This window comes from Sceloporus occidentalis, unplaced genomic scaffold (genome assembly GCF_023333645.1).
Source record: "Sceloporus occidentalis isolate IW3139 unplaced genomic scaffold, rSceOcc1.0.p SCAF_2, whole genome shotgun sequence".
Classification (NCBI taxonomy): domain Eukaryota; kingdom Metazoa; phylum Chordata; class Lepidosauria; order Squamata; family Phrynosomatidae; genus Sceloporus; species Sceloporus occidentalis.
The window spans coordinates 55355095-55370329 of record NW_028316982.1 but is presented as its reverse complement, the minus strand read 5'-3'; the positions used below and the strand labels follow the sequence as shown (position 1 = coordinate 55370329).

General features: G+C 39.8%; 1 protein-coding gene across 1 annotated transcript in view; it reads left to right on the top strand.

The window, feature by feature from the left end:
* Positions 1 to 9608, top strand: part of LOC149318344 (espin-like protein) — a 32752-nt gene extending 23144 nt beyond the window's left edge. The window contains exons 6-10 of the mRNA XM_089509497.1: positions 868 to 1023; positions 1549 to 1639; positions 3337 to 3418; positions 3754 to 3955; positions 6581 to 9608. Coding sequence (XP_089365623.1) covers positions 868 to 1023; positions 1549 to 1639; positions 3337 to 3418; positions 3754 to 3955; positions 6581 to 8134 — 2085 coding nt within the window. The 3' untranslated portion in view covers positions 8135 to 9608. The remainder of the gene's footprint in view (positions 1 to 867; positions 1024 to 1548; positions 1640 to 3336; positions 3419 to 3753; positions 3956 to 6580) is intronic.
* Positions 9609 to 15235: the final 5627 nt, after the last annotated feature.

The following is a 15235-nucleotide window of genomic DNA, read 5'->3' as shown; positions in this document are numbered from 1 at the left end:
CAAAAAGTACGTGCTGCACACGTACTAGGGTTAGAAAGGGGCATCCTTTCCGGACACCCCTAACCCTAGTACGCGCTCAGTGCTTACAAAATGGCGGCACCTGTTCTACACAGGCACCGCCATCTTGACGTTGCGTATGCCTAGTGTCCACATGTCGCGCGTCGGAAGTGACGTTGCAAGTGCGCCATTGGCCACTTGCGGCGCCATTTCCCCAGGGCAAAAAGAAGCTGCATTTTGCAGCTTCTTTTTTGTTGTGTCCAGGAATCACGCGGTTTGTCTGCTGCGGTTCCTGGACGCAGCAACCAGTGGCACTGACAGAGCGCTGTTTTTGGGCACTCTGTAAAGCACCTTAAGGTGTGTCATGGGGTTTTCTTGGTAAGATTTGTTCAGAGAAGGTTTTCCATTGCATTCCCCTGAGGCTGAGAACATGTGACTTGCCCAAGGTCACCCAAGCAGGAATCGAATCCTGGTCTCCAGAGCTGTAGTCCAACACTCAAACCACTATGCTATGCTGGCTGTCTATTATGTTTATTTTTGCTTTAGTATTTTATTTCATTTTTGTGTGTTCAATCTGGATACTACCTTGGGGGAAATGAAAAGCAGGATAGGAATCTTCAAAATGGACTAAATGGACTAAATAAACAGATTCTTGAGTAGCTTTCACAATTTGGGTGCCGTGTTTTCAGAAGAATGCATGAATGAGTATACCTTCTATTCTTTAAAGGTTTCTGTGGGGCTTTTATTACTGAACATGGTTTTCAATTGCCTACTCAGAAAAAAGTCAGATTTTCATGTTCTCATCCTTTAATGCAGAAAATGACTTGCTTTTTGATATGTTGCTACTGCTGTTGTCTGTATCCCAAATAGGCAATTCAGCGAAGTGGCTTTAGGAATCAAGAGGCTCAGGAAGCCAAAATCAAATTAAGATTGTCAGCGGAAACTAATAAATACCACAAAACAGCAGTTGGACAAAAGTGTCAGCAGATACTGAGTGATGATATCACAGCTTTGGCAAATGGCCAGGTAATAATTGCACTTAAAAAAAAAAAGAATCAATTTGTTGTTATGTGAAACATTCTCATTATTTAATCTGTTATGGATTTGTGGCTTAAACTTTGACCTCATTGCTTTTGTAAGGCAAGATGGTTTTATATTAATTTCATTAAAAAATGCAGACCACAAATGTTTTTCCACGATAGAAGATGATTGTGGCACAATCAGAAGCTATTAAGACTGCTAGTCATGTTTTTCAGACCAGCTTCTAGAGGCCTTGGAAATGCCCATGTTGCTATTTGTACATGAGTTCTTGCCTCTGTGGTTTCATATTTAATGCAATAATAATAATAATAATAATAATAATAATAATAATTTTACAGCGCTTTATAAATAAAGGATGATGATAATAATAATAATAATAATAATAATAATAATAATAGAAAAGGAAAGGAAAGGAAAGGAAAGGAAAGGAAAAAATGTTTTAAAAAATAAAATACAAAGACAACAAGCTGCATTTATTGAACCTTCTCAACTCTCTATATGTGTTTTTAGACCCAGCAGGCTATGAAACCTCTTCATTCAAATATAAGTCCTACATCAAACATGCAGAAAGAAGTTAATAGCCATCTTCAGAAAGCATCCAGTGAGTAAATACATCTGCATTAGCTTTTCTTGCTAAGAAAAAATGCCAGACAAAAATAAGTGACAAACATGCCCAAAAGACAATAGACCTGTTGCGGTGAACCTATGGCATGCATACCCTCTCTGGCACATGAAGCCATTTCTGAGGGCACACGGAGAGACGGGAGGGTGGGGGAAGAGTAGGAACAGGTGTGCACTTGTTCCTCCTCTTTCCCCATCCTCCTGTGCCTTTAGCTATTTCCAGGGAAGTCCTGCCCCCAGAAGGCAGAAGTTCCACCCCTAGAAGCTGGAAGTCCCACCTCTCCAGAAGTCCCACTCCCCGGTACCGAATAACACCCGGTGCGGGAACACCTTTGAGTTTGGGCACTCGGTCTCTAAAAGGTTTACCATCACTGCAATAGACCTATTTGAATGTTCAGTGAATATATAAGACAGAACAGGGTTGATACTTTCAGTCACATCCAGTTCTGTAGTTTCAAATCTCAACAAGTGCTAGAACTCAAAGATATAGTTGTGTTAGTTTGTAGAATCATAGAATCATAAGATAGAAGAGACTACATGGGCCATCCATTCCACCCCCCCTCCCCCACCATGAATGGCCCAAATGCATCTGAGGTAGTAGAGTTTAGTCTACGAAAGCTCATGCAGCCAATTTCTTTCTTTCCGTTTGTCTCAAAGATGCCACACACACACACACAAATCTGAAAAAAAGTTTTGAACAGGACTTACATGATAGGAGATTCTGGTTTTTATAGGACTCCTGATTTTTTGGAAAGAGTCAGGATACATGCAGGGGTTGAGTATGTCCTACTAAGGGCCACATCCAGTGTTAGTTGAAGTGGTGGTGAGACTGCATATCCACACATAGCCATGGTTTTTTGCATGTATGTGAGTCTACACGCATACCCACGCATACCCTAGGATGGAACCATGGCAGTTAAAATGGAATCATATTGCTTTAATTGTGTAATCTAAAAGGATACTTGGTGCTATGTGTAGGAAATGTAAATCAGATTGATTAGATTTCTTTTAAAATGTGGATCAAATCATATTCCCCACCATCTAGAGATGCCAGGTTTTCAAAACAACAATAAAGGACAATTGAAATTTATGACTTTCAGGGTGGACTACAACTAATGCGTACTCACTTAGCATACCATAAGCTGTCAAAGACGATAATCAGTTCCCAGCTGCTTTGTATTTCATTTCATTAGCTTGCTTGTGTTGTATATTACTTGCCTGTTTTGTTCCATGGGCAAAGGATAGTTTTCAATGTGCGGTACATTTGTTTGTTGAAATGGTTTGGTGGAAATTGTTGCACATATGTAAGTGTATATACATCACTTTGCTTTTTAAAAATCAACAACTTGAGAGATCTTACCAAGACACTTCTCACACTATGTATCTCATTATGTTGTATGTATATTCATGTTACATTGTATGTCCACATGTGTGTTAGTATTTTTATAAATTTGAACCATTTGATAGGCTAAGAAAGGAACAGGGTACATCTAAGTTAAAAACATTTATTCAGTAATACACACGATTCTCTACTTTGTCATAGTTAAAGGAAAATAGTTTTTAATTATATAGAACAAATGTGTTTGAGATTATCAATGGACAGTTGCTATTCTAGCTATTCCATGACCTTTTTGGATAGCAGTGTAAAACAGCACTACTATTTTGTCTTTGTTCCAGCTTCAAAGGTGTTCAACATGGCGAAACCTGCTGACACCAATAAATTATTGACAGCTGATATGAAGATCAATAAATCTCTGCAGAAGACGAGGATCACAACATCATTTTCAAATTCTGTATGTTGGTCTCTAATGGCTGTCTCATGTTTCCTATATTCCTTCACCATCACTATGTTCTCTCTTTGGATTCCTTTCTACCCAGGCTCACTCTGTGTTGCTTTTGCTAACACTTTCCTTGCTAAGTCTAGCTATTTACCTCACCTGTCTTCAAACACCTTCTTTCAGAAGAGGCCAAACTAACCCACATGAGGGGACATACACCATAACATTTTAACAGTTGGTTATGATATGTTCTTGGCCATCTGTTCTACTTCAGACTGTGGGAAAAACGGCATTTAGGAATACAGCTGTTCTCTATGCAGAGTGAGAAGACAGAGCTGCCAAATGCTGTAGTATCAAGGAGCCTCCTTTCAATGCTGGATGAGTTGGGAACGTCAGACATTGATGTGCTGGTGCCTACTCATGATGAGCGAGGTTCTTCTATCCCAGAGTGGAAACGACAGGTGATGGTGAGGAAACTGCAGGCCCAGTTGGCATCTGAAGAAGGGATGGGCAGGAAGGTATGGTTCACTGAATTAATGAACGAGGAGGTGTCACTAAACCTTCTTCGTTAGTTTGCACTCCAAACTTCCATTGTAATTTCTTTCTATTCAGTTCTTCATTTTGTGCTTCGTTGTGATGACTTTGATACACTGTCATCCCTACAACACAGTGGAGTTGCTTTAAAAAGAATGTCCTGACAAACCGAGTACACAGTTTTTATGTTGTATAAATGTTCTTTGCTAAATATTAATCCTAGGAAACATGGATCTCAAAATAATTACCAGGCCTTCTGGTACGAGACCTGTTACCTGTCAATAGAGAAGTTTCTCTATCATGTAAATGCAGGTCTTTTGACAAAATCTTAACCCTGCACTGGGAAACCTCTGACCAGAAGTGTTGAAATCCAGTTCCCATTAGCCCTGACTAGTAGTGAGTTATGATGGGAATTGTGCCAAGAAATCTTGCCAAGAAAACTCCATCATAGGCTCACCTTAGGGTCACCATGAGTCCAAAACAACTTGAAGGTACACCACCACAAAGTACCTCATTAGCATCAGCCTAAAATTCCCTGTTCCTGCATTACCCCTTTCTTTTCCTCGACTTTCAGTAAACGAAAAGGTTCCAGATTGGATGGACTGCTGCTCCCATCCTAGGCATTATGGCCATGTTGTTCAGGTATGATGGGAGTTGTAGTCCAACACATCTGGAGAGTAACAGGTTGGGGAAAGCTGGCTTATCACAACAGCTCACCCCGTTGTCTTAAAGCAACTCTAATTGGAAAACCATTTGGAGCCACTAATAATAATTTGTAAATTCTAGCTTTAAAGCCAGTCATGGTCTATCTGACTCCAGATGTTTTGTGAGACTTGACTGGTTGAAAACTAGCCTTCTTACATTACTTCAGCTTTCTTGGAAGTTGAATGAATCATTTCAAAGAATTTCACAGAATTTATAAGATTACACTCTGTCTTTTATTGTTTGACTCCAAATTAAAATAATGCAAGGATAAGATACTAAAATTAACAATAAGAGGTAAGCACCATGGCCAGTTGCATAATTATGTCCACTAGAGGTTTGTGAGCTGCCTTGAATCCTATTTTGGGAGAAGGTGGGATATAAGTCAAATAAATAAATAAATAAATAAATAAATAAATAAATAAATATTTTCAACATTAGTAAAACATGATGGTGGTAATATGCATCCAATCAGTGATGGGATGAAGGCAACTGTTTGGGATAATTCTATGTATATGTCACTCATGTGAAGCAACTTCTTGCTTGCTTGTAGCTCTTTCAGCCATGCTATTGTTGCAACCATGGCTGAAAATGCTACATGAGTGTTGTGTGTTACTTGACACACAACTTTATTTTAAATGGAAATCATACAGTCCGCCCTTCCCTTACATGGGGGATCCGTTTCGGACCCTCCCCCGCGTAACGGAAAAAACACGGATGCTCAAGCCCCATTCAAATGAATGGGGCTTGTTCCCGTGGCGGCACGCAGGGCACATGCCATGGGAGCACGTGCTATTGTTTCCTTCTAGCGCGTGCCTCCCTTCCTTTAGTCGCGGCTTCCTTTCATATCAACTGTGTATACGAATTAGATTTTAGTGGAGATGAGATAAATATTTGACTAATCTAGCTTAGGATATATCCAGGCTGATTGAAAAGTCTTATTTATTTATTTATTTAATTTCATTTATATATCACCTTTCTCCATGAAGGGACTCAAGGTGGCTCACAGATTTTAAAAAAACACATTACAATAAAATTTAAAACAGTTAAAATAATCTAAAACAAATATAAAATCACATTAAAGTATAACAGAAGTTAAAAGGTAATACACATGTTCAATATAAAAATGATTGTGGCATGCTTATGTTTTAAACTTGGTTATACAAAAATGTTTTAGCATGCTGTCGAAAGACCAGCAGGGAGGGGGCCAGTCTAGCCTCCCACGGAAGGGAGTTCTACAGGTGGGAGCAGCCATGGAGAAGGCTGTCTCTTGTGTCCTCACCAAGTGAGCCTGGGATGGTGGTAGGACCAAGGGAAAGCCTTCTCCTGATGCTTTTAGTGTTCTGGCAAGTTCAGATGGGGAGATACAGTTCTTCAGATAATCTGGACCTAAGCTGTATAGGGCTTTATAGGTCATGACCATCTCTTTGAACTGTGCCCAGAAATGGACTGGTCCCAGATTTTGTTTCTGTTCTTTCTGATTTTATACTGGATTAAACTAAACTTAGCTAGGGAAGTGGTATAAAATGTGTCTGATCATAAGGTGAGCTGGTAGAAAATATTCTGGGATAAATAAAATATGTAAGGATCTTTTTAATGAGTCTGGATGGGCTCTCAGGAAGATTCATTCCCAATTTTAGGTAGATACAATGAGTACTTCAGGCAAGAGGAGCTCTTAAATCATTTTAGAGGCATCCAACAGGGGAGTTAAAGTGTGTTACCTCATGCTGAAGATAATTTTACAGTATGTGAGATTTCTACTTCTGTGAATTGAACTTGATGATGCCAATGCTGTATTTCCTTGATTGATTACTAATTTAAGGCTGGCTGAGATCAGGGACTTGTCATTGAATTGAACTGATTACCTGATTCTGTGTAGTCTCCCGTTTTCTTTTTCTTCCATCCAGGACAAGGGAAGCTGTGCACTGGGCATGGATGACTGGCAGTACTCTCAGGTTCATAATGCCATTCTGGGCCCCTATGGGGAACTACTCACTGAGGATGACCTACTGTATTTAGAGAAGCAGATTGAGCAACTTCAGGTGAAGAAGAAATGCCAGGAATATGAGAGCGAGCTGGGACGCCTAACAGAGGAGTTGCAGGCAGTTTTTCCTGTTCCAATTGTCAATATTGCAGTCAATAGTCAATTTCTGCAGCAGGACTCTGAGAAGAACATCCATGAGCTCCCTGCCTGGTGCAGCCATGTGTCTAGTGTAGTAAAAAACATGTCCTTGTTGCTCACAGGCATCAATGGCATGAAGAAAGAGGATGATAAGCCAGTCAAGACCAGAAGTTTTTCAGGAGGCATGGCCAAGAAGGAAATTCTGGAGTGTGGTATCTCTGTAAAGGATATGAGAAGTATTTTTGAAAAACAAGATATTACAGGACAGAACAAATCTTTTGACCATCGAGAGCTGAAGACTAGGTCCTTGCAACATGGAACAGGGGTTGAGTCAGCTTCTCCAGTGTTATCAGGTATTTGCAAGGGCAAGAGGCAATTGGTCTATGAGGAACCTGAGATTGGAGATGTGGAGAATGTTAGTGATTCTGGTATCAGCTGTGAAGAAGCCTCTTCTGAAGCCTGTTGCTCTCATAGCTCAACGGCAGAGGCTAACACACTCCGAAAAGAGCGCATTGTGCTGCTTTTTCTAAGCCACTGGAAGAAATCTGCTTACACTCCTTCCTTGAAACTCATAGGCAGGAACACTATAGATACTCAACAGTCTGGAAAAGCAGGATTGATAGAGGTGATGACAGAAGTCAAGAAGCAGCAGGCTCCTACACAGAAGCTTCCAATGGAAATTAGTAGACTTAGCCATTTAGTTCAACAGAATTACACCATCAAGAATCTGATCAGTCGCTGGAAGAATATCATCCCTCTTGTACCATCCCGTCAGATCAGGCGCCTGAATCACCAGCACACAATATATTCTCCAGAGCAATTCCTGCCCTATGTCAGTGGTGAACCTGTTGACTACAATAGCTTAACTCTTGATCTCTTTATGCTTGGCTATTTTCACATCCTAGAGTTGGACCTCTCTCCAGAAGAAAGGAAGGCAAGGCATCTCCTTTGCTTTGAAGTTTTTGACCACTTGGGCAGCCATGAGTGGGAAACAGTGCGTGCTTTTCATAAAGCAGTGATGGATGAGATTGCTGCAGGCAAACGAAACTGGAAAGATAGTTTGGAAGATATTAAGATACAGTTCTTTGGAAATAACAGAGACCATGCTAAGAACATGGAACTTAAAAAATCCTCAGCAGAAATATATCTAAAACCAGTCTCCAAACTAAGAATCCCACACATGGTTCTTCAGCAGGAAGATCGTATCCCAGAAACATATTGTGAACTTGGCAACTTTAGCAATGATGAAATCTGCAGATACATTGACAGGAGTTTTGCTTTCTGGAAAGAAAAAGAAGCAGAGATCTTTAGCTTTGAAGGGTCAGACTCTTTACATTAGGACTAGTAGGAAGATTCAGAATGTACTACTGAGAGGCCTCTTAGCAGCAAGATGCATCACATCAGAGACACAGCATGGGATAAGGCATTATAACCTATTTGTTTTATGACTTGCTAGAAATGCCTGCTAGACTTGTGAGTTAAGGGTCAAAACACAAGCCAGACCTTGGGAAGCTTACTTTTTTTTGGACCACATTCCCCACAGAACCTGATGGCTAGCAGGTTGGCAGTGGGATGCCACCAGTTCTAGTCTAAAAAAATAATGTTTCCATGTTCTACTACAATCTTACTGTGACCAGGGAAGTAGTCAGGATTTTAGGAAGGGGGGGGGGGGTCCAGACTAAGTGCCCTAACTTTGCCAGATGCAGGCAAAACATCAGGAACACTTTCTTCTAGATTCGAACATGGCCACATAATCCAAAAAACCTCCCACAAAAAACTAGGCAAAGGAGTGTTTACATCTCCAAATAAACTGCTACCAGTTCATTCCTCTTCCTCAAAAGATAGCACATATCTTCCAACCAACAGCTTTCTCTCACCTGCATAAAACCTCTGAACGTGGGGCTTACCAACATGGATTTAGAACTCTATGGTGTTAATGATGAAAGGAAAATGGACTGGCAAGTGAAAGGGTGGGCACTCTGCCACCCCTCACTACTCCTATTCCAACTTGAAAAAGAAGTTGAATTGTCAGGGCTTCAATATACATGTTTGTAGTGTAACTAGTTTAAATTGAAGATGAGTAAGGTGTGTGTGACATTATGTTATTTTCTTTCCATATTTATTTTGCTGACACTTGTTCTTAACTATTACGCTGTCTGGAGTTATATATTTTTTCAGTTTAAGAATTGTTAGCTGTGCATGTGTTAATTTCACAAATATGCACTTGGAAAGTATTCGTCTAAATGTGTCAGGGAGTTAAAATAATTACACAAACCATAAAGATCTCCATTTCCTAGGCACTTCTCACTATATATCACAAAACAATTTATATGGGCACTTCTGCTGTGGAGCACTTCTCATGCAGAGACTACAGCACAATATACAGTGTGCCCGCACCATATGCGGGCATACTCTACATGGCTTTCAGTTTACGCTGAAGCCGTGCAGCAATACAGTGAGTGGCACACCAACCTGTGGTGTGCACATGCCACCACGTCACTGTGACAAGCCTCATTATATTCAATGGGATTTGAGCATATGTGTTTTCCGCCTTATGCGAGAGGGTCCGGAACGGATCCACTGCATAAGGTAAGGGTCCACTGTATATGAGATTTAAGACAGAAATCACAAAAATTACAGCAGAGAGATTCAAAGATTGTTACCTCAAGATTTAATTAATTCCATGCTTTATTGACCATAATGATTTAGTTTTCCATTGATTTCTGTTTTCAGTGTTTTCATTTTAATGTATCAGCAATGTGATACAACTTAATAATGCAAAAAAACCAACAACCCCAATTTCTTTAACTATTTGTCTCAGAAATCTACAGTACTTTGTACACTTCATGGACTAAACTGTTAGTTTGATGTCTGAATGCAAATATTTCAATTTTTAAAAAATATTTTTCTTTCTTTTAAAATGATTTTATGTTGTTTAATACCAACACTTTTTCTCAGTAAAGGCAAGAAGTCTCACTTTAAACTAACTGCTAAAGGAACGTACTGTGTTCTTTTTGTTTCATTTAACAAACAAAATTAAATGATCCAACATAGGAACGATCATTAAATGTATCAATTTGATGCAGGCTGTTGTAAAATGGAATATGATAAATTTGTATGGGACAGTTACAGAAGAATGCCTCCAGCTCATTGGTATTTCAGCAGCCAAAGAACACATGGATTATATATCCTCTGTATCAATGCTTCTGGTCCAGGTACCATCATTCTGAATAACACTTCTCTACATGTCCTTACACCAACACCCAGCATTGTTTCTCTGTCCCAGTCTACAAGAGAGGTAAAGATCAGTGAGAAAACAACTGAACTGGTTATGAGGTTCAGTACTTTAGGACTGCCTCTCTCTTTCTTGTTAACTGCTGTCAGGTCAACTTTGAATTATGGCAACTCTATGAAAGGGAGACCTCCAAGTCACTCTGTCATCAACAGCCCCATTCAGATCTTGCAAACTCAGGGCTGTGGCTTCCTTGAGTTTATCCAGCTTGATATGGTTTCTCTCTTTTCCTACTGCCTTCTACCTTACCAAGCATTATTGTTTTTTCTAATGAGCCCATAAGTGTAGTGGTTTGAGTGTTGTACTACAACTCCAGAGAACATAGTTCAAATCCCCACTTGGCCATGGAAATCCAAAGCTTGGACAAGTCTTTATAGTCCATCTGGGGGGAAAAGTCAGGTTGGGAAAAGACAACTTTAACAAAATGTAAAAAATAAAAGACAATGTGCCTTTTGGTCAACAGTGGCATTTTGTATAACTCCCTGGCCTGCCCTGGAAACCAATGTCTTAAATAAGAGGATTAGTGACAATTTAACAAATTCAATCAATTCAATTCAATGTATAGGGTCAGTTGTAATGAATTGATTCCCCGAATTCTAAGATTTAATAGTATTGAGTTAATTTACAGGCCTAATGTTCTAAACACCAGTCTTATCCACACATGTCAGAGCAACCCAAGGGTGAGGTTTCAGTCAGTTCAGAAAAGAAAATGAGGCACAGCTCAGGATGCTGAGAAGGTGGTGCTTATTTACTTAAAAGCCCAGTGTGTTTCGGCCTATGAACATCTTCTTCAGGAGGCCATTTTAAATCAAATATATAGAAATTTTGGGGCTGTCAGGCTTTTGAGGGGGGGTGTGTTAAAGCAAATAAAGCACAATTTTTCAGCATCCTGAGAAAATCAAAAAGCAAAATTTGCTGTCCTTAGGCTATAAAGCAGGTGTGAAAATTATACTGCCATCTAGATGTTGCTTGACTGCATCTCCCACCAGTCCTAGCCAACATGTTTCCCCTTTCTTCATGAATTACTGTACATTGGATGCTCTCAATTTTACACTTTTTTGAGGTGCTGAAGAAGAAAAAGCAGAATATTTTAAAATAAACAACCAGAAACTTGCTTCACTTTCCCATGGCAATTTCTGTGAAAGCTATCAAAAGGGAATTCACAATATGTACTAAACAATGAAAATCACATTGAGTATTTAAAAAACAAACAAAAAAAAAACACATGTTGAGTGATTAGCAATGTAACATAGTGAAATAATGTAACTATTTTTAACAGAATAAACAAGAAATTCACCAGGCCTTCCATATTATTTTCCCCAAAATGAGATTTTGGTCCATCACGTGAGAAAATAATAAATTTGCCATTCAACTAAAGCAAGGTTTAAATTATTCAAACGAACTAACAATTTTTCTTATCTTTTTCAGAAGCCACAACAGTACTGAACTTTCAGTACTTTGAGGAAAATCTCAGGGGAGGCCACAGCTCTATCCATTGTGGAGGCTTGATGCAATATGTTTTGCATATAATAAATAAATAAAACTTTTATTTATATCCCGCTTTTCTGCTACAGGAGCAATCAAAGCGGCTTACAAGATTAAAAGACAGTCAATATACACTAAATACAGTTTGTACAATACTATATCTAACCTCCCCCCTTAAAAAGGATTAAACACATTACAATTTAAAATCCATTGTTAAAATAATGATAATAACAATCTACTGGAAAATAGTAGAATAATACTTAAGATGGAGGGAAATCATTAGCTGATTGTTCTATTCGGGGAAGGCCTGCCAGAAGAGATCCATCTTAACAGCTTTTTTAAAGCTGTCTAGGCCGGAAATTTAACGGATCTCCTCCGGTAGGGCATTCCACAATCTGGAGCAGCAGCAGAGAATGTCTTCTGAGAGCTTGCAGCTACATTGCAATAAATTCCTCTCAGAGGATCTGAGGGTGCGGGGTGGATTACACGGAAGTAGGCGATCCCTTAGATAGGTCGGACCCAGGCCATGTAGGGCTTTAAAGGTAATAACCAACAACCTGTACTGTGCTCAGAAACGAATAGGCAGCCAGTGAAGTGACTAAGAGATTGCATTAACTCATTACAATGGCAAGAAGTTATAGTGACACACATTTTATGAAATCTAATTTCTGTAAAAACAACAGAGAATATTCTGGTACATCAAAGACTAGCAAATTTTATTTGGCATAAACTTTCATTGTCTGCAGCCTACATCAAATCATAATTTCTATAATCACCAGTGATTATTTAAGGTGCCAGTTTTCCTTCGCATATACAAGTAAGAGTCTGATCCTATACACTGGTCAAGCTGTGAGTTAACCATGCAAAGTATATCTGATTCCTTTTGCTTGCCTAATGCCACATCACTGGAAATGGAAAGTGATATCCTTGCAAACCCTCTATGACTGCTTCATGGGTTTATTTGTGGACATTCCTGGGGAAGGAGTGAAGTGTTACACAGGGATCCCAGTGCCAAACTCTTGATATAAGTAGCTAACTGGACTATATTTAGAAAATAACAGTGAACAGTACAGGCAAATTTACAGGAAAGAAAAGTGAGTACTTATTTGAAACATCATTGAAGAATCACTAGGATGAGGTTGCTGTCCTTGCATTTTTTACAGTTCCCAAAAAGTCTTCTGCTAGTCATTTTTTGGCAGCTCCTGGTTAAGAAGTCACTATCCCTTCTTTCCATGGCCTCCATTATTTAGATCAGGCTGTGGAATTGTGCTGCCCTGTGGCTTGGATATTTTTGGACTGCAGTTCCCAACATTATAGCATTATCATTGGGTATACTGGCTAAAGAGTTGCAGTCCAGCAACATATGGAGGGACACATTATTTCCAGCCCTAGTTTAGATCCTTAGTTAATTGTGTCCCAAATATATCTCTGTATCTCATGTGTGATGTATCATCCATGCTTCCAAGACTGCCCTTCTTGTTAACAAATTGCAGTGAATTTTTCAATCTTTCCTGAGTTTAATAAGGACATTGAGTATAATATGTTTGTGCAACTGTTGCAAGCTCTGATAGATTACTGTGCATGACACAGCCCACTAGTTACGGTGCAAACCATTATTTGTCTCATTTAAGTCTGATATTGGTTGTATGTCTGAAACTTCCCCAAGTTACTTACTATAGTTTGTTTGGTTTCAGCCTCCTAGACCTATCCTAGCCTTCCCTCTCTAGTAAGATATAATGAGCCATTAAGGACAAGGTCAAGAACCTAGGTGGTTGATGGATCTTTGCCAAGCCACTTGTCCACATTCTTAGGCCTCAGCAACCAAATGCCATCTAATAAAGACTAGGTCCATCAGTGTACTTTGCTGATGGGAATGCATTAACTGTGAAGTCTAAGACATGATGGATGTGAGTGAATTTATTTTTGAAGTGTGTTTCCATATATGTCACAATATGTCACCAAGGTTTCTGTGATCTCTCTCCCCATTCTGTCTTGCAGGAGAAGTAGAAGGGACTAGAAACATCTAATAAACCTAATGTGAAAGAGAAACTGACTTTTAGGATAACTTTTTAAAGGTTTTATTCCACAAATCAGTACAAATACTACAAATAATTCTCCACACATAAAACATTTTTAAATACATCCTGATACAAAGGACTTTATTACACCAAACTACTGTCTCACCACAATCGTGTTAGTTTAAGGAAATGGAAACATACCTATTTGGGAACATTCGTTATCATGCTTGTTTGCAGTAGTGCTAAGGCACTGCTTTGGCAATCTATGGTTCAATCTATGGTGCTTAGTGTTTCTAATCGCATAAGCAGTGTTATTCAAAGCAATTGTCTATGAACTAGTGCCGGTCTGCAAGCCATCAGCTACCAGTTCATGGAGAGTTTCCAGGAAAGGAAGAAACAATTGTAGCCAATGGGGACAGTCCCTGGTATATTGGGGGGGGGGATGCTGCTCCCCCTCATCAGAGCACTTATGAAGTGGTAAGAAAGAAGATGTCCTTCTCTATAGCCCTATACATGAAGAGAGTAATGGTGTGTGTGTGTGTGTGTGTTGGGCCTGCTCCTTTTCCTCATACATTGCATACCCTCGAGCAACTGTCATTTGGCAGAGAATGTGGTTGATTAATTCGCTGTCATCCCAGTTTTGACTGCTTTTAAGATGGCCATGTTTCTCTCCACGTCTCCAGCATTCTCTCTTTATCCTCAGTTTACTTCAGTTACTGCAAACTGAGTTCAAGGTGCAAATATAGTTTTCACGCAATTAACACGGATGGGGGGGGGGAGAAAGGAAGGAGCGGAATCTTGCCCTTCCCAGAAGACTTAGGCAAAAGCAAACTTCCACAGCTTCTCCTAGGTTGCATCCTCAATGCAGAAATAATCTAGGTTGAAACCACTTTAACTGTCATAGCCCAATGCTGTAGAATTCTGGGAACTGTATTTTATTGTGACACCAGACAGACAAAGAAGGCTAAATATTTCACAGAACTAGAATTCCCAGAATTTCATAACACTGAGCCATGGCAATTAAAGTGGTGTCAGTCTGGATTATTTTTGCAGTGCGGGTAAAGCCTCAGGCTCTATCTTGTGCATTCTTTCTTCATTAATAACCTTTGTTACCTTAACCACACCCTAATGTTGCTTGGACAGATGTGTTCCAGTTTCATCTGTGAAATATCAGAAGGTACAATGTTCAAATGAATCCTTTATCCTGAATGCCTTGAACAGGGCTAATGCCACAAAGCAGCACAATGTCAGAGGCACTGCAGGAAGTTCTAATGACAGCGAGCCTCCTACTGCTTCCTGGGCACCTGTCTACAGGTGGGGCCACTGTGCTGTGGACTATCTGAAGCCTGGAAGTAACCTGATCTAGAATTCAATGTGGGTTTTTTGCAGGGAAGGGGAGATGATTTCCAGGTCTATTGTCACTCCAGTTTTGCCTAACATAGCCCAATCTCTGCATCCAGTGGACACAGGCCTTCTTCCCAGGCTCTCTTTGTATCTTCACATTGGTGTGTTGCTTTAAGAGCAGGTGGTCTGGAGAGTATAACTGTCAATGCACTTCCCAGCCCTCCCCCGCTTAAGCTATGAGCTCCAGTCTAAATATATGCATAAACAGATATCTAGAGATACACACTGTTGGTTGCCACCC